At 41.4% G+C, this 24992-nt stretch overlaps 2 protein-coding genes across 2 annotated transcripts in view; both read left to right on the forward strand.

The window, feature by feature from the left end:
* The window catches only part of LOC139464968 (ATP-dependent RNA helicase DHX8-like), a 30806-nt gene extending 28871 nt beyond the window's left edge, over positions 1 to 1935 (forward strand). The window contains exon 22 of the mRNA XM_071246606.1: positions 288 to 1935. Within this exon, the coding sequence (XP_071102707.1) occupies positions 288 to 525 (238 nt within the window). The 3' untranslated portion in view covers positions 526 to 1935. The remainder of the gene's footprint in view (positions 1 to 287) is intronic.
* Positions 1936 to 11313: 9378 nt separating this feature from the next.
* Positions 11314 to 24992, forward strand: part of LOC139464969 (bcl-2-like protein 2) — a 35395-nt gene continuing 21716 nt past the window's right edge. Inside the window, exons 1-2 of the mRNA XM_071246607.1 lie at positions 11314 to 11392; positions 16779 to 17377. Coding sequence (XP_071102708.1) covers positions 16937 to 17377 — 441 coding nt within the window. The 5' untranslated portion in view covers positions 11314 to 11392; positions 16779 to 16936. The remainder of the gene's footprint in view (positions 11393 to 16778; positions 17378 to 24992) is intronic.

Below are 24992 nucleotides of genomic sequence, written 5' to 3' on the forward strand. Positions count from 1 at the left end.
GGGCGGTGCCTGAGAACCAAGACCATGGGCGGATACAGAGGTGGGGTGCGCACCCCCCCCCTTTTTATTTCGAAAAAAATCTTTATTTCTGTATAAATTACCACCAAAGACAATAAATAGATCTTAATTGTGCACCCTCCCTTTTCAAAAAAGCTGTATCCACCCATGCAAGACTATTATATTTTTTAGCCTGTTTGATGTGGTGGATCATGATACACATTGCACCGCAAGATATCAGGCGATATTCAGCTCTAGTTACTAAAGACTTGCCCTATGTCCACTTCCAGGGTGGTGTACCATGAGCTGGTCCTCACTACCAAGGAGTACATGAGAGAAGTGACGGCCATCGACCCCAAGTGGCTGGTGGAGTTCGCCTCCAAGTTCTTCAAGTTCTCCGACCCCACCAAGCTGAGCCGGCAGAAGAAACAGCAGAAGATCGAGCCCCTCTACAACAAGTACGAGGAACCCAACCAGTGGAGAATCTCACGCGCTTTCAGGAAGTTCCACACCAAAGTCACCTTCTAGACTGTGGCCTAGTTGTGTGTGATGCTCCTCTCCCTGTCAAGGCCCTTATACTGCTGTCTTTGAACTGGAGGTCATTTTGTGGAGGTCATTCAACAATTTTCCATATGATGTGGATGTGTTTGCTGAAGAATACTCTATATTAATTCATGTTTTTACCAAGCTTGTACATAATATTTTCTGTATAGATCTATGATCTATTCATCTTGTGCATATATCATCTTCATTAGTAGGGATGGGATCGGGTGGTCAGACTCGCTGACTTGGTTGATGTGTGTCATCGATCCCAATTGCGTGGATCGATGCTCATGTTGTCAATCACATGATTGTCTGGTCCAGACTCGATTACTTACAGCTGGAATATTTCTGAGTGCGGCGTTAAACAAAAAACAGACAAACAAACATTAGTAGTGAGGGTTGGACCCAGGGGGAATCCAGGTTAGATTTAGTCCTCGGGAACCTTTGCTGGTCATAAGAGAAGGTTGCACGGGTGGCCCAGTCGTCTAAGGCGTCGCGATTCGTCCCTTTGAGCACGCCAGAAACCTATGATTGTGGGTTTGAATCCTGGTTCGCCCGATTATGTTTCTAGGTTTGCGAGCACCATACCCGTGCTCGTGGGTTTCACTGAAGTGGTAAACGTCTGAGACCTGCATCACTTCGGGCTTTCCTCCCATATTAAGCGGACACACCGTGATATAACTGGAATACTGTTAAAAGAGGTGTTAAGCCCAACTCACTCACTGAATAGATCGGGCAGTCAGACTAGACTCTATTATTTACAGGCCCCAACATTTAGCTGGAATATTGCTGAATGTGCTTGAAGTGCAGTTAAACGAAGTTAGCATTTGGGGTAAGAGTTGCCTCCCTTTTGCCAGGATTCATTCACAGACTTGTCAGTCATGATCCTTGGTCTGCCCGGAGATTTCATCATGTTAGTAGTTCCCGACCTGTGCACTGGAATACTGTTCAAAGTGGCATTCAACCCAACTCCATCTTCCCCAGGGAAGATAGTTAACTGGCTTTCAAAGTCTAGTTTCCACCCTTGTTTTCACCCAGTTTACGAACCGGATGTCAATTTCCTTACGCGATTTTGATTGGACCTTAATTAAAAACATGAAAAGATTTGGAATATAAATTTATATGTTGATGCTAAATTGGCAGTACAGGTGCTTTGCAAATCCTGCAATCGACCCAAATCTATCCACAGCATATTACGAACCGGATGTCGATTTCTTTACGCGATTTTGATTGGACTCTGCATAGACTCGTTTGTCCAGCCAAAATGTAACTCCATAATACAAGCCTAGTTCGGCAAGGGTGGAAACTTTTAAAGTCAGTTAACTCTCTTGCCTCGGGAAGATGCACAACTCTCTCATTTACTTGTTTAGAGGTGTATAGCTCATTTACATATGTCAGATCAATACTTGTCATAGAAATGTTAAATAAAAACATGTAAATAGTATGAATGTGTGATGTTCTTATTGTTAATAGGGCTGTGAGTATTTCAGGGGAGATAACTCTTACATGTTTATCTGGAAGTGTTCATCAAAGTAAAATGTCTTGTTGGTGTGGCATGCCAACATGGAGAAATTTTCTTCCCATAGTGTTAGAATTTTATTATCACATATTTGTTCTGAGTAGTTGATTGAAATGGGGATTTGATGGTCATAATGGCTGGTGTGTATGAATAATATCCCAAGAACCAGGAGACTGATTGAGTGTAACCTTCTCTGCCCCTCTGGACGATCAGCCTTGGTTTGCTTCGTCCAAACTGGATGATGAACAGAGTTGTAATATTGTTATGTTCTCTAAAATACATTTACCAAGTTATGTTAAGCAATGATAATTTGAGAATATTGCAAATCGTGAATGCTGGTGTTAAGAGGCGACTTAATGAATGGGGTGACTTGGTTGATTGTGTATCAACATGGATTGTTACTCATAATGTCAATCGACCCCTGAAGACCCAGGGTAGAATAGGTCTTCAGCAACCCATGCTTGCTGTAAAAGGTGACTATGCTTGTCGTAAGAGGCGACTAACGGGATCGGGTGGTCAGGCTCGCTGACTTGGTTGATGCATGTCATTGTATCCCAATTGCGTGGATCGATGCTCACGATATCAATCACTGGATTGTCAGGTTCAGACTCAATTATTTACAGGCCGCCGTCATATAGCTGGAATATTGATGGGTGCCGCGTTAAACAACAAACAAACATAATGTCAATCACTGGATTGTCCGGCCCATACTCTATTATTTAAAGGCCACCATAATTTAGCTGAAATATTACTGAGTGGCCACTCTTCACCCCTGTGCCCGATCCGCTCTTCACCCCGGTGCCCGATCCGCTCTTCACCTCGGTGCCCGATCCGCTCTTCACCCCGGTGCCCGATCCGCTCTTCACCCCGGAGCCCGATCCGCTCTTCACCCCGGAGCCCGATCCGCTCTTCACCCCAATGCTCGATCCGCTCTTCACCACGATTACCGATCCGATCCCCATAGGTGTGGAATCCCTCTTTTTAAAAATCTGATCAACCTTTAACATCATAGCTTTGGTCACATACAAAAATATACTTCATTAACCTAGCGGTTTCAGGGAGTAAAACTGAGTAATTTGATTGACAGGGGTATGTGAGATCACAGGCCATAGCATAGGTCATAGGTCATACTTCACATCTCTTTCCGATCGTACAAGATAAAAAAGGTTGTAATAACATTGTGTGTTTAACATGGGATCTGTGTTTCAGATGTTGAAAATGTGACTATGTACTGCAGGTTGATGGACGAATGATAGACCAAGTCCATCTGACAAAATATATTCTCTGTCCAGCGAGTACGCAGGACGGTATTATGAGGCAAGGAAAACCTATTCACCGATCCGATAAGTAACCCATAAATGTTTTACCCGATGATATTACGTCTAACGCGCATACCCATGCATATAGAATGTCAGGACACTCAAAGCTCCGGGTCCCGTGAAGCTCCGGGGTAAAATAGGTCTTCAGCAACCCATGCTTGCCGTAAAAGGCGACTATGCTTGTCGTAAAAGGCGACTGACGAGATCGGGTGGTCAGACTCGCTGACTTGGTCGATGCATGTCATCGAATTGCATGATGTCAATCACTGGATTGTCTAGTTCAGACTCGATTATTCACAAGCGCGGCGTAAAACAAACGAACAAATAAAGTTCCGGGTATCATTTGTTAATATTCTCCAACAATGGAATCCTCACAGTTATAGGACCCATGAAGATCCGGTTTATCAACACGTTCTTGTAAGAGGCGACTACGGGATCGGGTGGTCAGGCTCGCTGACTTGGTCGATGCAAGTCATCGTATTCTCCGACGCTCGTGTATAATGTCAATCGCTGGATTGTCTAGTTCAGACTCGATTATTTACAGACCGCCGTCATATAGCTGAAATACTGAGTGATGTGTTAAACAACAAACAAACAAACAAATCACAGAAATAGAGATACGAGGGCTGATTGATAAGTTCTAAGCCTCACATACAATAGAATGAATTACGTAATAGTGGATTTTTGTTGTTGTGGACATTAATGACGTCACCGAAGTATATCCACAATCACAATATCGATTGAGCAAATTGTTTCACTGTGACAAGTCAGGGTACAAGTGTCAAGCCCATTTCCGATGTCCACCCACCGAGATATTGCTGGAATATTGCTAAAAGCGGCGTAAAACCATACTCACTCACATTATCCCGCGCCTACCGGCCCTTACATTCGTCAATGTGCCCTGGCAACAACCAAACCGCTTTCAACATTGTTCAATAACGGTGGAGAAAACTAGATTAATAAATGAAAATCACATGCGAAATTTAGTTCTCAAAGTTGATTGGTTCGATACGCCAGCAGGAACCTGTGTCGATCTTCAACGCTTTTTCCTGCTCTGATCGTAAACCAAGTAATAACTATAAGAAACACTTTAAAAAAATAAAAAATGATAACCTGGCCAGCACGGAAATGAAAATCACAATACGTGCACGCATGACGCGTAGGCAACGGGCCTTCCCTTTGGACGAAATGTCAGGAAGCATATCGCATGACCTTGACAACAGTGACGGTATGGCTTACGCGTTCTGGAACAAAGGGTACTGTATTGTTAAGTTTAGTTAGTGGCAAATGACGTGGTCGCGGCGTCGTGTAGGGTATATTTGTCTTTTGTCTATCGTTGCTAATCAGTGGGTATTTTGTGATGTTATTTTCCTAAAGCCTGCGTGTTCATTTTGATATGAGCTTTGCACATTGATAAATGTGACACTATGGTTTATGTCCCAATGACAGTGTGATGTGGGCTGTGGTGTAGAGCTGTGTGTGGGCGTGTTTGCGAGTTTTGTGTTTGGTGTGTGTGTGTGTGTGCAGTGTGTGTGTATGTCGCTGTGTCGAGGGGTGTGTGTGTGTGTGTGTGTGTGTGTGTGTGTCGCTGTGTCGAGGTGTGTTAATATATGTTGAGTGGTGTTGTGTCTAGATGTGTGTCTCTGTGTCAAGGTGTGTGTGTGTGTTCATGCATGTGGTGTGATGTGTGTGTCGACATGTGTGTGTTGTGTGCGTCGCTGTGTCGAGGTGTGTGTGTGTGTGTGTGTGTGTGTGTGTGTGTGTTTGTGTGTGTGTTTGTGTGCGTGTTTATGTATGTTGAGTTACGTTGTGTGGATCGAGTTGTGTATTTTTGTGTTAATGTACCATCAATTTCGGTTGTATCAAACGTTTAAATACACCGTTAGTACGTTACTTATGGAGGTTTTGCGTGCGTGCGTGCGTGCGTGCGTGTGTGTGTGTGTGTGTGTGTGTGTGTGAACCTGTAACTACACCAACATGCCTAAAGATATATGAGTTAATACGATAAAATGCAGGGTTCCGATAAATAAAACAAACATTGTATTTTACACATAAACCTACAAAGCACAAAAGTGCTTCACAAAATGACCGACAGAAGGGATGCGTTTTGCAATTATGACTCGCCAAACATTCGAGTCGAGAAACCTGATGTTTTCATCTACATGCAGCTATGTCAATGCACATGACAGGAAACAAAGTGCTGTTTGATGACAAGGAGCTGGGAAAAGTATAGGGGAATTCCCTAATTTAATGTCACATTGGTGTAAATTTTATGCTAAAAATATCTGCATTTCATGACGGCTTTGTACAACCCATTTTAATGAAACATAAATATTATTGAACATTAGGGTTTAATATACGCTTTAGTTAATGAGGGTTTAATACGTGTCCAGAACAAAAGATTGACATCAGTCCAAAAGACCCTCTGTGGTTTGATTTACACAACATTTCATTCCATACAATAGCAATGGGTATTACGTAGATCTATCTATCTATCTATCTATCTATCTATCTATATATCTCTCTATCTATCTATCTATCTATCTATCTATCTATCTATCTGCTTTTCCAAGCGTGAAGAATAATATGTGAAGAAAGCATTCAATTTTAACTTTAAAGAATCGATTATAAATGCTTACATTGCTATAACGACTCCTAAATGCATTTCAAAGCATGGGTGGCCCAGTCGTCTAAGGCGCCGCGATTCGCTGTGCAGAGTTGCGTCCCTTAGGCACGCCAGAAACCAATGATTGTGGGTTCGCCCCAATTATGTTTCTAGGTTTGTCACTACCATACCCATGCTCGTGGGTTTCACCGAAGTGTTAAACGTCTGAGACCTGCATCACTTCGGGCTTTCCTCCCACATGAAGCTGACACGCCGCGATATAACTGGAATACTGTTAAAAGCGGCGTTAAACCCAACTCACTCACTCACTCACTCGCTCGCTTCAAAGACCTTCACGGGTCCAGCTACAGTTAGATTACTTAAATGCTTTCTGCATATATTATAGTTTATTTCCAAGAGTAAAACCGACACTTTTGAAACTACTCGGACACCCACCAAGGTACTTCACTGTAGTTCGGTTATTGTTAGCTGAAAAAAATAATTCCAGTTAAAATCATCTTAACACCTATATCTGTAAGTGAAAATATTTCTTTCTATTTCCGACGTTTCGTAATCACCACATATTTAGGATATATGTCACTGTAGGCTTTCCCGAGTCAAAGCGTTCGTAACGTTACATCGTAACTGTACAGTTTACTATAGGCTTACGAATATCGTAGTGCTACTTTCACCTTGTGGATCGAAACAAGGCATTGAATCAAGCTATAGTTATCCCTGTGTGCGTGCGTGCGTGCTTACTTGCTTGTGTGCATGCGTGCGTGCGTGCGTGCGTGTGTGTGCGTGCGTGCGTACGTCCATATCAAACATACGTACTTTATCCTCTCCGAGGTCAATACACTCCGGCCAATGACGCCTCGAGTGCCTGGATCTCACTAGTGATGTAAAACGTCCCCACGGGAGATCTGACAATATCATCATTCGAATTATGCTTGCCAGGCAGTTCAGGATCATCTTCCAGTCCGTGACCTCTCCTCTTGAACTTCGCTGCCCAAGTCTCAGCAGTGGCAAAGGAAGGGGCATTGTGACAACCCTTAATGTATAAATTACTCTTATACAGTTAAAGGTGTCACGATGTCAGTATGGCTGACTATTGGAGATACTTGATGACAGCGTGGTACAGCCAATATTGTCACCAACAGAGAACACCTTGTCACTCCGATGCCTGCAGAAATAAGTGTGAGTGAGTATGGTTTTACGCCGCTTTTAGCACAGAACACCAGAAATGGGCTGCACACATTGTACCCATGTCGAGATTCAAACCCGGGTCTTCGGCGTGACGAGCGAAAGCTTTAACCACTAGGCTACCCGATCGCCCCCAGGTTCTTTCGGTCAACCCACGTACTTTGCTGTCAAATACAATTATACTGTTGAAAGTGCGGGGAAAAAAAAAATTTAATATCTATTTATTCATTTAACCTTAGCATCAACCAAATATACACATTTTCCATGTATGTGTCAGTGATACCTGAATCGAGAAGTCTGATATCACAAGCGAAAGTTGCTATAAGTTGTCCTCACATATTAAAATTAAACAGCGTTGAGTACAGTGAAGACATTCATGGGATGTTACGACGGCCAGAAATCGTATGTGTACAGACACAGCTGGCTCAACTCGCCAGGGGAGTTAGAGAAGCACCGTGGATAAAGCGTCGGCTGGTCTCCCCGACGACCTGGGTTCTATTCCTAGCTTGCGCACAACTATTCGATCTTAACATGTAAAGGCAAATCTTGGTGTCCCCGCAGTGACGTAACGAGAGTACTTGCAGCATCTTCCCGGAGGAACGGGAGTTAACTGACACTGAAAGTCCAGTTTCCACCCTTGCCGAACTAGGCTGGAATTATGGAGTTATATAATTGGCTGGACTGACGAGTCTATGCATTGTCCAGTCACAATCGCGTAAGGAAATCGACATCCGGTTCGTAATATGCCGTGGATAGATTTGGGTCGATTGCAGGATTTGCAAAGCACGTTTATCGCGAATTTAACGTCAACATATATTCCAAATCTTTTCATGTTTTTAATCAAGGTGCCCACGTGATTTGATGCACTTCGCGAAGTAAGACCCGTTTAAGAACAATAAAGATCTTGATTATCGATCAGATCGTCTTGACTGTGCGCCGCCATTTTGTTCTAAGCAAATGCAAGTGATATGAGAGGTGGAAACATTTCAATAGGAGGGATACAGAAGGGACATATCTCGTAATCGCCACTGGTCTCGCTACGATCGATCGAGTCCAGAAATTCTATCCTTGTTCGGCAAGGGTGGAAACTGGACTATTAAAGTCAGCTAACTCCCTCGGGTAGATGACTTACAGCTGCGTAAAAAGAACTCTCACTCACTCACTAACTCACTCACTCACTCACTCACTTAACCACCCACCCACCCATCGTATACGTGGATCTTTTTATGATCTCCATGCTATAGATTTTCACAAGATAAGGTAACTTTTAGTTTCGTATATTGAACTGAAATAGATTACTGAGACTTTTGTCCCAATGGAATTAAACAGGTGACGTGTAGCTGGTACAACCACTATCTGATTTCCGGGTTTTCATCAAGTTTCAGAGTCATGCACATGTCATTGTTACTGAGCGTCTGTGTGTTCGCTGGTGTAAAGATAATCCGTGGGATTTCCCGCACCACTTGTATAAAGGTGTCAGCGTCACAGAACCGTTTATATTACAGTGAGTTATGATCTGAAAACGACGCCCGCATGTACTTGTACCAAAGTTCAACCAGGGAGTACAGTGCGAGAAATATTTCCTTAAAAGGTGAGACTGACATATGTCCTGTTCATTTACACTGAGTTCTTCTCTTATTGGCCTTACGATTTACAAAACAAATTGCTGGCTGAACATGCTGTGTTTCCTTGAAAAACATGGGTGAGAAAAATGCAATTGTTCTGTTCCTCCTTCCATAGGGTGTCTGGGTTAGAGTTGGTCCTCGGCAACCCATGCTGGTCTCCCCGTGGGGAGTCAGGGTTAGAGTTGGTCCTCAGCAACCCATGCTGGTCTACCCGTGGTGAATCTGGTTAGAGTTGGTCCTCGGTAACCCATGCTGGTCTACCCGTGGTGAATCTGGTTAGAGTTGGTCCTCCGCATCTCATGGTGGTCTCCCCGTGAGGAGTCTGGGTTAGAGTTGGTCCTCAGCAACCCATGCTGGTCTCCCCGTGGGGAGTCAGGGTTAGAGTTGGTCCTCAGCAACCCATGCTGGTCTCCCCGTGGAGAGACTCCTAGCAGATACTTATTTTGTATCACTTACAGCTAGATTGGTCAAAGGTTTTCTGCAAATATTAGAGTTTATTTCCCAAAAATTTCCGACACAGTTCGGTATGAAACCCTTCTGATACCCACCTAATTACGAAACTCTTGTTCGGTCAAAAGTATATGTTTAAGACTTACCACCTTTTCTTGGTTCTATTTCCGACTTTTCTTAAGGCTACCCGCCCACAACATAATTAGGACAGATGTCACTGTAGGCATGGAGTCAAGGTAATGAAATCAAGTTATAATTATCACTGCTTTGGTGTTGATGTCGCTAGATTTCAGATTTACGTCACAGTCAACAACTGATACTGTACTATTCAAAAGAGTGAGTCAGTGAGTTCGGTTTAACGCCGCTTTCAACAGCATTCAAGTTATGTCGCGGCGTGTCAGCTTTATGCGTGAGGAAAGCCCGAAGTGATGCACGTCTCGGACGTTTACCACTTCGGCGAAACCCACGAGCACGGGTATGGTGCTGACAAACCTAGAAACATAGACGACTGGGCCCCCTACTCAAAAGAGTGAGTGAGTGAGTATGGTTTTACGCCACTTTTAGCAATATCAAGGCGGGGGACACCAGAAATGGGCTTCACACATTGTATCCATGTCGGGAATCGAACCCGGGTCTTCGGCGTGACGAGCGAACGCTTTAACCACTAGGCTACCCGACCGCCCTACTCAAAAGATGTTACAGAACACCCAGTTTGTTCATGTGACAATAATTAATGTGTCATGGCATGATAGATTAACTTTAGTCATATGAGTGAGTGAATATGCTTTTACGCCGCTTTTAGCAATTTTCCAGCAATATCTCGGCGGGGGACACCAGAAATGGGCTTCACACATTGTACCCATGTCGGGAATCGAACCCAGGTCTTCTGCGTGACGAGCGAACGCTTTAACCACTAGGCTACCCGACCGCCCCTTTAGTCATATGAAGAAAGTATAGAGTCTGGAGCGGGTAAATTAGTTGTTGACACTCCACATATAGTTCCTGTAGCTCAAGATGGGCGGCCGACTAGAAGCAGTGTTCATCTTTGAAAAGAGAATGTAGAACTATTTAACATGGCTGTAAGGTGTTTCGGGTGCTTGAATGCTAACTAACTATTATCAATAAAACAATTGCCAAAATTTCATCCTTGGAAGCCTATTCTCGGAATACAGAGGAAATACAGAGATATTATTAATACTTTGGATCACAAAAAAACCCCAAAAAAACCCCAAACCAAACAAAAACCAAGAAAAAAAACCATGTAGTTATTTAATCAATATCATGGTATGGTCCAGGGCCCCGTTCCACAAAGCGATCACAGCGCTAAGATGGTCGTAAGCCTATGTTAAAGCGTGTGAGTTATGATCACCTTAGCGCTGAGATTGATTTGTGGATAGAGCCCCTGTGCGGTTGTTTCGCTTTCGGTATTGAAGCGTCCATAAAATCAGTGTTCAACACCAAGCAAGAGAGCCGTCAAAGTAGTGGTATCAGCTATGATATATATAGCGGTATATGTAGTGATAAATGTGGTGGTATGCGTTGTGGTATATGTGGCGGGATACATGCTGTGGTATATGGGTGGTATATGTAACTAAATATGTTGTATATTTGCTGTTATACGTTGTGATATGTGGTATATGTGGTGGTATATTTAGTGGTATAAGTAGAGATATATGTTTTTGTACGTGTATTGGTATATTGTGGTATATGTAATGATGTACGCACACACGACGCATGCGTGAGTGTGTGAATGAGAGCCAACGTTTGCGTGCGTGTGTGACAGTGGTAGATTTAATGGTAGATCAAGTAGGGCGCGTCCACATACGCAAGCGCACTCACGTGCGCATAAGCGCGCACGCACACGAGCATACACACACACACACACACACACACACACACACACACAGAGTTTGTTACACAGTGATGGGTAAGTTCGTCGCGAGACAAGCATTTGGCGCACTGAGGTCACGGTGACCTCCGAGGTCCGTTACCGGTCAAGGCGTCATTTACCCACGTCGGAGATGTCTGTCTCGTCGCTACATAACAGGATGTGTCGTGGGTATATGCATGTTGCGACGTATTACTTGACACCGAGCATCAACGAGAATGGCGAAGCATTCAGTCTACATACGTGAGTACAGCACATTTTGCTATTCCCCATACTTCTTTAACGGAGATTGTTGTTTTGTGGAAAAAGGATGTTGCAATCAACAGGGCTGATTCGCAATGCCCATATAGAGTACACCTTGGACACTTAAGCGTCAGTGCCTGCCATCGATTTCAAAACCCTGGACGACACAGGTGAAGCAGTCGCAATAAAATCAGATCTTAGTTGTTGCTGAAGGTGTGAGGTGAGGTGAAATGGGGTTTAACGTCGCGTCCAAGATTATTGCACTTATATAGCGACGTACATGCGTGTGTGTGTGTGTGTGGCTGCTTGTACTAGACCGGACTGATGCCGATTGATAGTGCTAGCTCACTGAGATACCATGTCGCAGTTTAACATGAATACCCAACTCAGACACAGTATACTGACTCCGAGCCGACCAGTCCTTGTTTTAGCCCCTTAATGCCGAGCGCCAGACAGGGTAACAACAAGTACCATGTTTTTACGTCTTTTGGTATGACCCCTCCGGGCGGACGCTCTACCACTAGACCACAGAGGCGGTTGTTGCTAAAGAACTGAGATCTGATTTTAATTAGGGGGAACCCGCGTTGACCGTGGTAAAACCCAGGTTAATCTTGGTTGAGCAATGTCAGCACAGTCATGTTAACTGATTTATATCCTACTTCGGTTGACCAATGTTAGCACATGTTAACTGATTTATGTCTTACTTCGGTTGACCAAAGTAAGCACATGTTAACTGATTTACGTTATATTGACCAGAGTTAGCACATGTTAACTGATTTATGTCCTACTTCGGTTGACCAAAGTAAGCACATGTTAACTGATTTACGTTATATTGACCAGAGTTAGCACATTTTAACTGATTTATGTCCTACTTCGGTTGACCAAAGTAAGCACATGTTAACTGATTTACGTTATATTGACCAGAGTTAGCACATTTTAACTGATTTATGTCCTACTTCGGTTGGCCAAAGTAATCCTGGTGACAGAAATCCTGGTGACAGAAATCGAAATGGTGTAACCTCGGTCACTCAAATATCATTAATGTAACGCACGTACGATTTTACAACCCCGTGGATCACAGCGCGTCAGACCAAAAAACGTCAAAAGATGGTACTTGTTGTTTCCCTATCTGACGCTCGGCATTAAGGGTATAAAACAAGTGTCTAAGTGGGGTATTAATGTGAAACTGTGGCATGGTATCTCAGTGGACTATAAAATCGGCATTAGTCCGGACTAGTACTTGGACACACATACACGCACGCGCGCGTTAAACCCCACTCAACCTCTACTCAAGACCCCGTGCTCCGTGTTTATCTAGAACAACGTGTCTAGATTGTAAATGTGTCCTCTTCAGGTGTATTTGTTCCGTTACAAACTGACAAAATCATGACACGTTGGACATATGACAGACCGTCGCGGATATGGCTACGGACGTTTCCGGGTGTGGTTGTGAGTCATTTGTTGTGAAGGGAACTCTATGTGAGAGAGAGAGAGAGAGAGAGAGAGAGAGAGAGAGAGAGAGAGAGAGAGAGAGAGAGAGAGAGAGAGAGAGAGAGAGAGAGAGAGAGAGAGAGAGATGCCTTATGCTATAGACAATGCTATAGACAGTTAACATCATATCCACAATATGCTGAGGTTAATATGTCTGGTGAGATCCATATAAAGCCTGACCCCCTAACATATGCATCTGATCACACTTTTTGCATGAAAAGTGACCCGTGAAGATCCGGGGTAGAATAGGTCTTCAGCAACCCATGCTTGTCGTAAAAGGCGACTAACGGGGTCGGTTGGTCAGGCTCGCTGACTTGGTTAATGCATGTCATCGATCCCAATTGCGTGGATCGATGCTCATGATAACAATCACTGGATTGTCTGGTCCAGACTCGATTATTTACAGACCGCCGTGATATAGCTGGAATATTGCTGAGTGCGGCGTTAAAGAACAACAAACAAACAAACAGGCATGAAAAGGAAACATCACAGCAGCATATATATTGGAAATGAATCCCGTGCTTTCTGAACACAACGATGCTTTCAATTCCATTATCTACATGTTATAAGGCTTTCAAAGGAATGTAGAAATCCTCTTTCAAAAGAAGTATGAAAAACATACAAACTTTAACTATAAAAATATTACCCCCACATTAAGCTGACACGCCGTGGTATAACTGGAAAACTGTTAAAGCGGCGTTAAATCCAACTCACTCACTAAGTTGTAAGACCCGTGAAGAGCCAGGGTAGAATAGGTCTTCAGCAGCCCATGCTTGCCGTAAAAGGCGACCCTGCTTGTCGTAAGAGGCGACTAACGGGATCGGGTGGTCAGGCTCGCTGACTTGGTTGATGCTCATGATATCAATCACTGGAATGTCTGGTCCAGACTCGATTATTTACAGACCGCCGTCACATAGCTGGAATATTGCTGAGTGCGGCGTTAAACAACAAAACATACAACCAACTAAGGTGGAATATTGTCAGTTAGTCGGTATTGATAAAAACAGGAAATCTAGTCATTGGAAAGATGGATGACAAACACACTAATGCCAACAATCTACTCTGAAGAACAAACAAATGATTGACATATAAATGAAAAAGCTTGTATTCAAAAACGCTTTCTGTGACAATATTGCCACGGCGCTGCGCATAGCCTGAAAGTGTGGCGGAACTGTTATTTGAACAAAGCTATAGAATCCATAAATATCCGGCCTTCACCTTTGCTAATAAATATCAATGACAATTGATTTCATATATCCCAAATTGACAGTTTGGTTATAAACAGCAATAGATATAAAAAAAACTATGAGCAGGTTACATTTACAACTCAGTTAAGTACTGCATTTTGAGATAAATTTACAAATTAATGTAGTACAGAGATGTTGCTTCTCAGCGTGAAAGTCTAAGGTAGTAGTTTCCTAACAACTAGCTCGTCATGACTCGGCCCACACTGGCCGTCTGTCGACGCATATGGAGTGGACGCGCAGCGAAAGTTTAATGTAAAGGTCCCACTTCTTTCTTCATCCCGGTTTTTGTGCGCTCATCGGCCATATTGAGTTCAATAACACCTCCCTTTGTATTTTGTCAAGCAACCAATATCATTTTCACATACGGGCCTTGACGAGTTTTCGAAATATTTGTTTTCGGATAAAATATTTTTCGACAATGAATACACTCACGAAGTGTTTGGGTATTTATAAGTGCCCTACATAAAAACAAATACCAGTATATATTCAAGTTAATATTAAAGTCTTTATTAAAGACAAAATAATTCTTAGCTTGTAATTTGAAATGTCGTATCGTTAGACAAACAGGACATAAACTGATATATGCACCTATTCGTATGTGACGTAATTCCAGGATTTTATTTGCTTTTTCGATACAAACCCGAAATCGTTTGAGATAGTGAAACTAGCCATGTTCATCCTAATTATGTCATTGTCTTTGAGAGCGTAAAAAGCAACACTGAACCACCCCATTCGTCACCACTTGCCCCTTTCCGTAACCTGCAAGAAGACTTCATTCGTGACATTCGTGACCAACTCGTGTTATTCCGGGACAAGTCTTCTTGCAGGTTACGGAAAGAGGCGAGTTGTGACGAATGAGAAGACTTGTCCCGGAATAACACGAGTTGGTCACGAATGCACTGAACCACCCCATTGGTCACCACTCGCCCCTTTCCGTAACCTGCATGAAGACTTGTCCCGGAATAACACGAGTTGGTCACGAATGTGAACCATCCCGCTCTTTCCAGATTAACCTTATCCTAAAACCATGATGAGAAAGTATGTGAGCGCATGGGTTCGAATCCCGGGTGGGACTGCATCCGACAAAATACTGGAACTAAGAAAGTGTAATCCCAATATAACATATGTTACATTTAACCGCTTTCTAAAAGAAATTCTCTGTTTATAATGTGGGCTGACTGACTGTATCTGACGGGACGTTGTAATCACAATCTCATTAAGACCAGAGTTTTTACTCCGATGCGATGCCCCTCACATAGAAACGTATCCGATCGTAGTGGGAAAAAAATGATTTTAATGAGATTTTAGTCATTAGTACCGTGTGTGCAAGGCTATGTCTATTTGTATTTAGAATAATTAGAAACAAACATACAAGCATGTTTGTTTAACAACATATATCTGTATGCTACTTTATATCTATTACCTGTTGTTGCTAATGTTAATCTGCTTATCACAACATATCATGCATATATATCTCATCACTTGCTTGTAGACACACCAGCTTGATGGGGGCATGCGTGGCCCAGTCGTCTAAGGTGCCGTGATTCGCTGTGCAGAGTTGCGTCCCTTGGGATTGTGGGTTCAATTCCCTGTTCGCCCCGATTATGTTTCTAGGTTTGTCAGCACCATGCCGTGCTCGTGGGTTTCACCGAAGTGGTAAACGTCTGGGACCTGCATCACTTCGGGCTTTCCTCCCACATTAAGCCGTGGTATACCTGGAATACTGTTAAAAGCGGCGTTAAACCCAACTCACTCACTCACTCACTCAAGCTTGATAACGGTGTAAGAATCTACATAGAAACGTCGCTATATGCAATAAACCAGAAGTTGTTATCCATAAAGCTGTACTTTTTCTTATACGAGGTGATAGGTGAACGAATAGAAACAAACTTGCTAGATCTGCCTATTTGCCCAAATTAGTAACCCCTTTCGAAGGATATTAAAAAAATTTAAAATATATTTAAATAAATTTGAATCAATTTGCTATGACGCAACAGAATAACTGCTTGAGCTTTGGTTGAATCGTCGTGCGACAACAACGCGGACATGTGAACTTAGCAATTAAGAATGACTAAAAACATTATGATCATACTGAATAAAGTTAAGGAGGGAATGAAAAACTGGAAATATATGTTATTCTGTTTAATTTGGGAATTCAAGGCGCAGTTAATTATGACTCATTGAATCGGTTTGTGGTTTCACTAAAATAGATTAATACTCTCACATTAAAAAAAAAAAAAAAAGAGACAAAAGGGATTGCCCCGGTACCAGTCTTATGTCTTATGGCTCATAATTTCAACGTTTCTTCGGATATTGTGTGAGACAAGACCGGACTGGTTTCATGTTTGTCTGTTAACTGTTTTATCTGTGAATGTATAATTGGGATTTTGACGAAGATTATAAATGGAGAAGAAAATACTGATTTGAGTGTAAAGATACAACCAGAATAATCTTCCGGGTTTGTCAATATATATGTGAAGTAAACATCACTTTGAGGAACAATTTTAATAGATTATTGTTTTAACATTGGTAACGTGTTTACTCCGAGTTCGACAGATGATTCTAGAATGTTCTGCGTGATATGTTATTAGTCAGTATTCAAGTAGCAGCGTAACTCACAATTTCAACAATATCATTGGCTCCTACAGATTCAACTTCGACCCGTGACCTTTGACCGGCTTCATTCAGCTGACAGACGGGCTTAGTGGGAAAGGAAAGGCTAGTGGAAACCGGCTCCGGCTACTCTCTGTAATGGTGTGTGAAGCTCCCACAGACATTTACGAATATCCAGCAATGATTTGTGAAAATGTATTTCAATAATAATCCAGGAGACACAATGGATACGCGGAATATTGTTGTGGACTATGTCAAATATCGTCTGGAACGAAATGGCTACGTGTGGCAAAATGGACCTGCGATGGAAAATGGGGCTAGCAGAGTTTGCAACACTATGCGTAGTATAGGCGATGAATTCGAGGAGAGATACCGGAGTCAGTTTGAAGAAATGGGAAATCAGTTGCATATTACGCCAACTACAGCGTATCCAACATTTCATGCAATTGTCAATGAGCTATTCGCGGATGGTGTGAACTGGGGCCGAGTGGTCGCTTTGTTTACTTTCGGGGGCTCCCTCGCAGTGAGGTGTTTTGAGCAAGATATGCCCCAGATTGTGGATTCAATAATTGACTGGGTTTCTACATATGCAGACAATAATTTATCACAATGGATTTCCGGTCAAAGTGGATGGGTAGGTATTGTTTTTCAGAAGATTTTATTTCAAACAATAGGCCTAGATGCATGATCTCCAAGTGTGTCTTATGAATGTTTCTTGTTTACGTTTTTGTTTCTGGGTCGGCTTCACGATTCACTGAACGTGAGAACAATGCATGCCCTGCCACGTGACATTCACCACCTGTCCACCTGACATCTGCAATCAACAATATTAGCGATAGTGAAAATCCTTTTGTCATAATTTTAAGGTGACAACCGGATTTCTTTGAGAAGAAAATCAGCAACCTATCTAACATAACCAAATCAAGACAAAACCTGTTGCTGATGTAGACCTATCCAGCTGAATGAGAGTTCCAAACTGAAATTAAATAAATAGACATGCACCGAAAAACAAAAGCAGGTAAAAGATTTAAAAGCAGAATTCTTTCTTTAAATTTTAAAATGGCAGATTTACCATGAAAATTTGGCATGCGTCCCAAATACTGTTTTAAAAATAACATGACAAGTAAGCAAAATTATTTATTTCATATCGTAGATTTGCTTAGTAAGAACCATGTATAACAGATACTAAGCTGTGAAATAATATATTCAAGTTTGATACCAGAACTTGATTCTAGGTTACCTGATATGCGAATGTATATTTATATGCTAGCTTAAACTATGTCAAAGGTACGCCCACAATTGGCATTCCGGGTACTTTACCATTGGCATATGTTAGTGATAGGCTGTTTCTATTGACAAGAGCTGCATAACGGCTTTGGTGGAATGTTTTGTGGTGTTTGATATCTCTACCTGGGAGTGGAGAATGACACGCAGATTCATTGGGTTACAACACATTGCCTCAATTCTATATTTACATGAACAGAGATTTGCTCCTTCATGAATAACTGTATGTATGTGTGTATGTGAATCATAATGTTTTGTCTTGTAAATATTGCATCTGGTCAGTAATAGAATATTTTCTGCAATAAATACTATCTTATCATGATTTGAAAGTGGAGAACCCCTCCATCTCTAAAGTTTAACTTTAGGGTTATGACAATTCCCATAGATTTTCATTTAAGTTGGAAAATTGCATGAACAATATGGATTACTGGCAGTGTTTGAATCTGATGACTCCAGGACCCAACAAACCTTCAACTTTACAAGTACCCCCTGCTTAATTTTGAATTCTACGAGGAATTCATAGCTGTACATATCAATTGACATATTAACCCATGTATCTTCGGGATCTCAATCATGGGATAAAGGGATTACAAAGTTGATATTTTATGTACAGCTAAGAATTCCTGTGTACAGAGTATGTGTGGCATTATATTTCCATTTTTGTAATGACAAAAATGGTAAAAATCATACATACCGTAAAAATTGAGTGATAAAGAATTGGTTTTGAACTTCATTGTTTTTAAACCATGTTGAAGATAAATTTAAAATGAGGTTTTGAATTTACAATGGATTCTTGTCATATTACTAACAGTCTGTTTACATTTAAAAAAATGTGATCTAAAATAAAAATAAGATGATTATCAGTATCAGTGACTGTCATTATTGTTGATTATGTTGAGTAAAGAAGTAAAAGTGATTGAAGTGATCAGCTGTTGATGGAGATGGGGATGAGAATATCCAATTTATTTTTCCAATTCTAATGGGAGACTGGGTATGATAATATTTGATGCTGTTATTATTCATTGCTAATTCGATAACTCATTAATCCACAACGTCAAAGTAGTACTGAACTTTGATATTTGATGTTTGCATTACCTCAACCACATGATAATGGTCATACGTGTAATTTGGTTACCCTGGGCAGTATGAAAACAACTGATTCTATTACCACATGGTAATGTTATTAATAACCAGCTCTCCTATTGAATTTCATAGGCAATAACAGCATGCATTCCATTTATAACATTAACTTTTCACCGCTTGACCTACCTTTAAGTAGGTTATGATGCAGATGAACAGAATGCCGAGCGTATGTGTCACGAGGTAAACATGGTAGACGAGGTAAATAAGGTAAATGACTTGCAACACACAACTATTAATAAGTTTATAGCCAGTGAGAGGGGCTTTGACTTTTTGTCGTAAGTTTTTGATGCAAACATTTGAAGTATGTTCATAATTCAGATTTCTCATCATCCAGCTTAAAGCTATTGTTCAGGGATATTTTGAAAAAAAACTTTCCCAGTGTTTGAAAGTAAGGGTGGTCCTGGGCCCACTTGCAGAAGGCGATCTTAGCGCTAAGATGATCGTAACGCCCATACTTTAACATAGGCTTACAATAGTCTTAGCGCTAAGATTGCCTTGAGCAAGTCGGCCCTGGAGTACTAGTGTTGTCTTTGAATCTACGGATCATGAGTCAGTTTGGGTTTTTAACATAGGGTCACAACAGGGACCCATTGTCGTTTAGGCTCAATTTGGAACCCTGACTATATGCTGACATAGACATATTTGCCTTGGGCATGTTGGGTGCAGTGGAGCCTCTCTCCCAGTATGAAAGTAGAATACAGTGTTTGTTTGTTGCTTTGTGCTGCACTCTGCTATATGCCAGCCATGCGACAGCAATCTGTAAATGACTCTATCCTGGACAAGATCAATCATGAGATTGACCTACAGGATGGGGTTACCATGTCATGACGTGCATCAACCCAATGTTATTTGTATCTTGGTAACCAAAGAGGCCTAAGGGGCTAACCATTTAATATTCGAGGAGTGGCCTGTGATTTTATCTGCGACAAAAATTACATTGTAGCAATGTGTTTTTTAGAAAAAGATATATCCTGTTTTGCAGTTATAGCTGAAAAAATATCTGGTCTCAATACAAAATTCCAGCCCCCACCACCCCACCCCACCCCAACCCACCCCACCCCACCCCACCCCACCACCCCGCTCAGAATATCAAATGGTTCATCCCTAATGCAGTTTCAAAATCGTTTCTGAAAGATTCTATGAACATGATTAATGTTAAGTTAGTAACAGCAGATTTCTAACATTGCACAATTGTGTGAAATAACCTGAAATGTTTACTCACCCCAATAAGTACAACACAGGAAGACGACCCATAAAAAACATGAAATTCTTCTAGCTCTAAGGATAGCTTTAACTGCAGAGTAATCTAGATGCAGACTCGGGCTAGCTGACGAGATTTCTGTCCCCGCTACACCATGTACAAATTGATTAATTGCATTTTCATGCCTTGAACATCTAGAAGTTTCATTAATCTGACTTACAACAGGTGCAACCAGGATATGTGGAATTGTGTTAAAACCTCAGTTTTGCTTTTACCTTTGTATTTTTATACCATATTCACTGTGTTGAGCGCACTGCTCCAATAAGTGCCCGTGGACCAACTTTTAACCAGTTGATGGGAGCAAAGGTGAAAGGTATGCCAATGTGATTGCCATTTCTGGTTATCATACAAGAAGATCACGCTCAGTACTTACCATGACCACAACAGGAAACAATATTGAGATTTTCAAACATCTTGTCTGGTAACCTATTATTGCCAAAGTTTTAGTTTCATTGACGCTTTAAGTAATTTTGTTTATTGTCTGCTCAGTCTTTCACATTGATGTGAAGATCCGGGTTAGAACAGGTCTTCAGCAACCCATGCTTGCCATAAAAGGCGACTGGGCTTGTCGTAAACGACATCTAACGGGATCGGGTGGTCAAGCTCCCTGACTTGGTTGATGCATGCCATCGTATCCCAATTGCGTGGAACGATGCTCATGATGTCATTCACAGGATTGTCTGAACCAGACTCAATTATTTACAGATCACCGTCCATAGGTGGATATTGCTGACTGACATTGATGTGTCTAGTTTTGTTATGAACCCCCCTTTATAAATTTTCTTAATGACCAGGGCCTCGTTCCTCAAAGTGATCTTAGCGCTACAATGGTCGTAAGCCTATGTTAAAGTATGGTACTTATCACCTTAGCGCTAAGATTGTTTTGAGGAATGAGGCCCAGGGCATTTATCATGCTTATTACAGCAAATACGGTAGACTTTCAAATAGGGTCACAGAGGTCATAGTATTTATTGGTGAGAGTACCAACTGATCGTCTCCCATTTTGATGAACTTTTTTTGTTACTTTCTATTTTGGCTATTTATGAAATCACGTGTCTGCCTGTTTACCAAGCGTGGCAACTGAACACCCCCACACATTCCTGCTGAAGGTATGTTATCAGACTCTTTGTGGGCTATCAACAGCCACCCCTTTCATTATCTTGCTGTTGCTGATTCCTCGGTCACAGTCACACTGTAAACAGCAAATGCAGACATCTTGTAAACTGTGTGACAATTCACTGATAACAAGTGTCTGTAGTCAGGTCTAATGTGACACGATCAATGTCAAAGAACTATATTCAGTGTTTGAAGTCAAAGGCGGGTCCTGGGGTCTTTGAGGTTCCATATGTTCCAATGGTATTTGAATCTAGGGACCCGTCAACATGATCAACTTTTAGCCTTTACGATAGGGTTGTGAGGACGCCATGACTTTCATGCATTATGTCAACCATTGATAATGATATTGAAACCAAGTTCCTCACTCAGCGTTCGAGAAATTTGAATATTATTTTTAGCCTGTTTTATTTTCTTCATGATCGTGATATTTATTTTGTACAGGATCAGTGCATGTTTGACCACCTGTTTAAATTTAAGATGTGAATGTACCTGATACATTTTCACAGGCATTTATTGGGTGGGAGAGCACATTTGTCAGATCTTGTTCGCTGCCAATAGTTAAGTAATTAAGCATTCTCATGGTCATCAGGGGTTCTCAGGTGTTTGACAATCACTTTTTGATCTGAGCAAAATCTGTCCCATACTTGTCTGTTGACATAATTTTCATATTTTATTCATGACTTCATGATTATCATTACAGTTTTGTGCCCCCAAACAAAAAAACCCACTGAATCTACTTGTTTGAAATGGTGTCTTGGCATCAATTTCAGTAGATTGTAAGTGTAAATATATGAACTATTGTTAGCTGGATGTACCAGACCCATCAAAACTTTACTCGGGCTTTGGACTAGCAGCTGAATTTGAAGACTATGATCACTGATGATTAGCTTGGAAAGGAAGATTAGAAATCAACAGAAGTTTCATTCGTATTGGGCTTCAAACTAGGTGTGTATGTCTCAGACAGCTTTGCCTGTTGACGCCCTAAATATCTGTTATTCGTCATTACGAAAGATTTAAATATTTCAAGCTAGGGTGCAGACATAATGCCTTTGGCCTGCATATAGAGTGTATGACGGCGATGTCACCACACACATGCATAGCATGCTGGGAAAGTTGCAGGTGCCCTGGAGGGAGTCGTCAGTTTGCAGCCAAGCATGGCAGGATACCACGGGAACACCTAGCCTTGACACACGAAGGTGATAAATATCATGATGTATTGACACTGCCATTTGTGAAAGTCGGTCAACTTTTTTTTCCAAAGATCAAATTTCCAGGCAGTGTCGGCACAGATCGATAGTGGGACTTCAGTGGTGCAGCAATTGTAGACCACCTGGATAAGCAGATAATTGAAGTAATTGTGAAACGAATTAAATCTAAATGGAACTTGTATTGATCTCTGATCCAGCACAGTGAATTTTATCCTCTAGCATCGCTGTCCTGTGATTCAGTTGAACCGTTAATGAAAATACCTCGGTGGCAATAGATTTCATAAGCAGGGCCGATATTGTACCAATACTCATCACAAATTTCACCAAAAAATGAAAGTAAAGATGTTGTGAAGGTTTCAGAAGTGTTTATGAATCTTGTGCAATATGACATCTTCATATGTATACAACTGTCAGTCTTTTCTTACTTCAGCAACCCATGCTTGCCGTAAAAGACGACTATGCTTGTCATAAAGGGTGACTTACAGGATCGGGTGGTCAGGCTCGCTGACTTGGTTGATGCATGTTATCGAAACCAAATTGCTTGGATTGATGCTCATGATGTCAATCACTGGTTTGTCTGGTCCAGAGTAGATTATTTACAGACCGCCGTCATATAGCTGAAATAGTGCGGCGTTAAACAACAAGCAAACAAATAAATTAGTTATGCCACTCTTCAAATCATTTTGAGTAGGCTTTGAGTGTTGTAACTCACTATTTTTTTCTGATTTATATCAGCCTCCAATTTGGCGCCTGTAACTAATGAAAGACCATATCTTATATTTTTTGTGTACAAATCAGTTGTTTCTAACAGAGTGATGCTTGTTCCATGTAATACTGAAACAGGGTTTTATACCGAATAACTGCTTACATTCCTACTTTAACGCCATCAACTAGATCTTGTTAAACAACCAGGATGTTGTCGAGGAACATTGAAAAACCAACATCCTCGTGTGAGTCAACAGATGAAATTGTGCTGATGTTTATATCGGAGTACGCTTGCAGTACTGTATGAACAAGTGCCAAGTTTGGCTGCTCTCAGTTCCGTATGGTTCACAGGTGGTTGAGGCTAAATATATTGGGGGAAGTATTTGGTGCTGGTCGTGCTAGTAAAGTGCTTGGCGTTATGGGTTTTAGTTTCAAGGATTTGGAGGGTTAACGTTGTAATACAGCGCGCTTTACTTTGACCATAAAACAGTGTTGTATGTGAATGTAGGCCACTGAAATTTCATTTAGACTGTCTCTGAGGTTGTTGTTTATGAATGTTTGTTCATATTCTTGGTTCATGCAATATTTATTTGACAGAGCTAATACCAGGGAGGGGATAAGAACATTTATGACTTCCTTCTGTGTAATATAACTTTGAAGGTGACTGGCCATTTGAGGACTGAAGTGGCAGGTTGGGGCTAGTAAATAGTTGCAGGGCTTGTACATGTGGTAGTTTTGTCATTATCGATTATAGGGAGCACAGTGTTAGAAATTGGCACTAGTCCTGTAGTCCTTGCCAAACTGCCCAATAGTTAAGGTATCATAAGGACTAGTAGAAATTGGCCATTTTTGAGGGTTTTGCTATATGTTATTATTATAAGGACTAGTAGAGTAAAACTGTTAGTTTCTACCGCTGGTCAGCAGTATTCAAAATTAAGAGAGTCAAGAGGGTCCTTGAGATTGTCTGCTATGGTATTTGAATTCAGGGACACTTTAATGTTTAACTTTTAATATTAGTGTTCTGACAGTCTGACAATGCCCTCTTGATGTCCATGCTAAAATCTGTCACAGATTATGATCCTTGATCAGCATACAAGTGCTTGTTCACCTTCAGACTTGGTGACTTGTCAAAGGACACATTGCATTCAGACATTTTCATGATTTTGTCACCTTTTCATTGGACATTCTTTGATATTGTTACCAAATTTGAACAAAATCTGAATGACATTTTGGATGACAATCAGTCAATGTCCTTGAAAAGGAACTGATCTAAAACCCTGGTTAGACTGTTCTGACAGCATGGATCGTTGATTGTAATATCAATCACTGGACTCTCTGGTCCAGACTTTTATAGGACGCTATCATATAGCTGGAGGATTGCAGAGTGCGATGTTAAACCAAAAAAACAAAAAAAATGCTTGTGGTTTTCATAAACTGGTAATGTAGATAAGATATGGATAAATTTTATTGTACGTCCACATCCACTAGGGTCCGGATGCAGAAACAGATTAGCACATCATGACAGTTCAGAA

Source organism: Haliotis cracherodii, unplaced genomic scaffold, assembly GCF_022045235.1.
Source record: "Haliotis cracherodii isolate W230 unplaced genomic scaffold, xgHalCrac1.p SCAF_17, whole genome shotgun sequence".
NCBI classification, from domain to species: Eukaryota; Metazoa; Mollusca; class Gastropoda; order Lepetellida; family Haliotidae; genus Haliotis; species Haliotis cracherodii.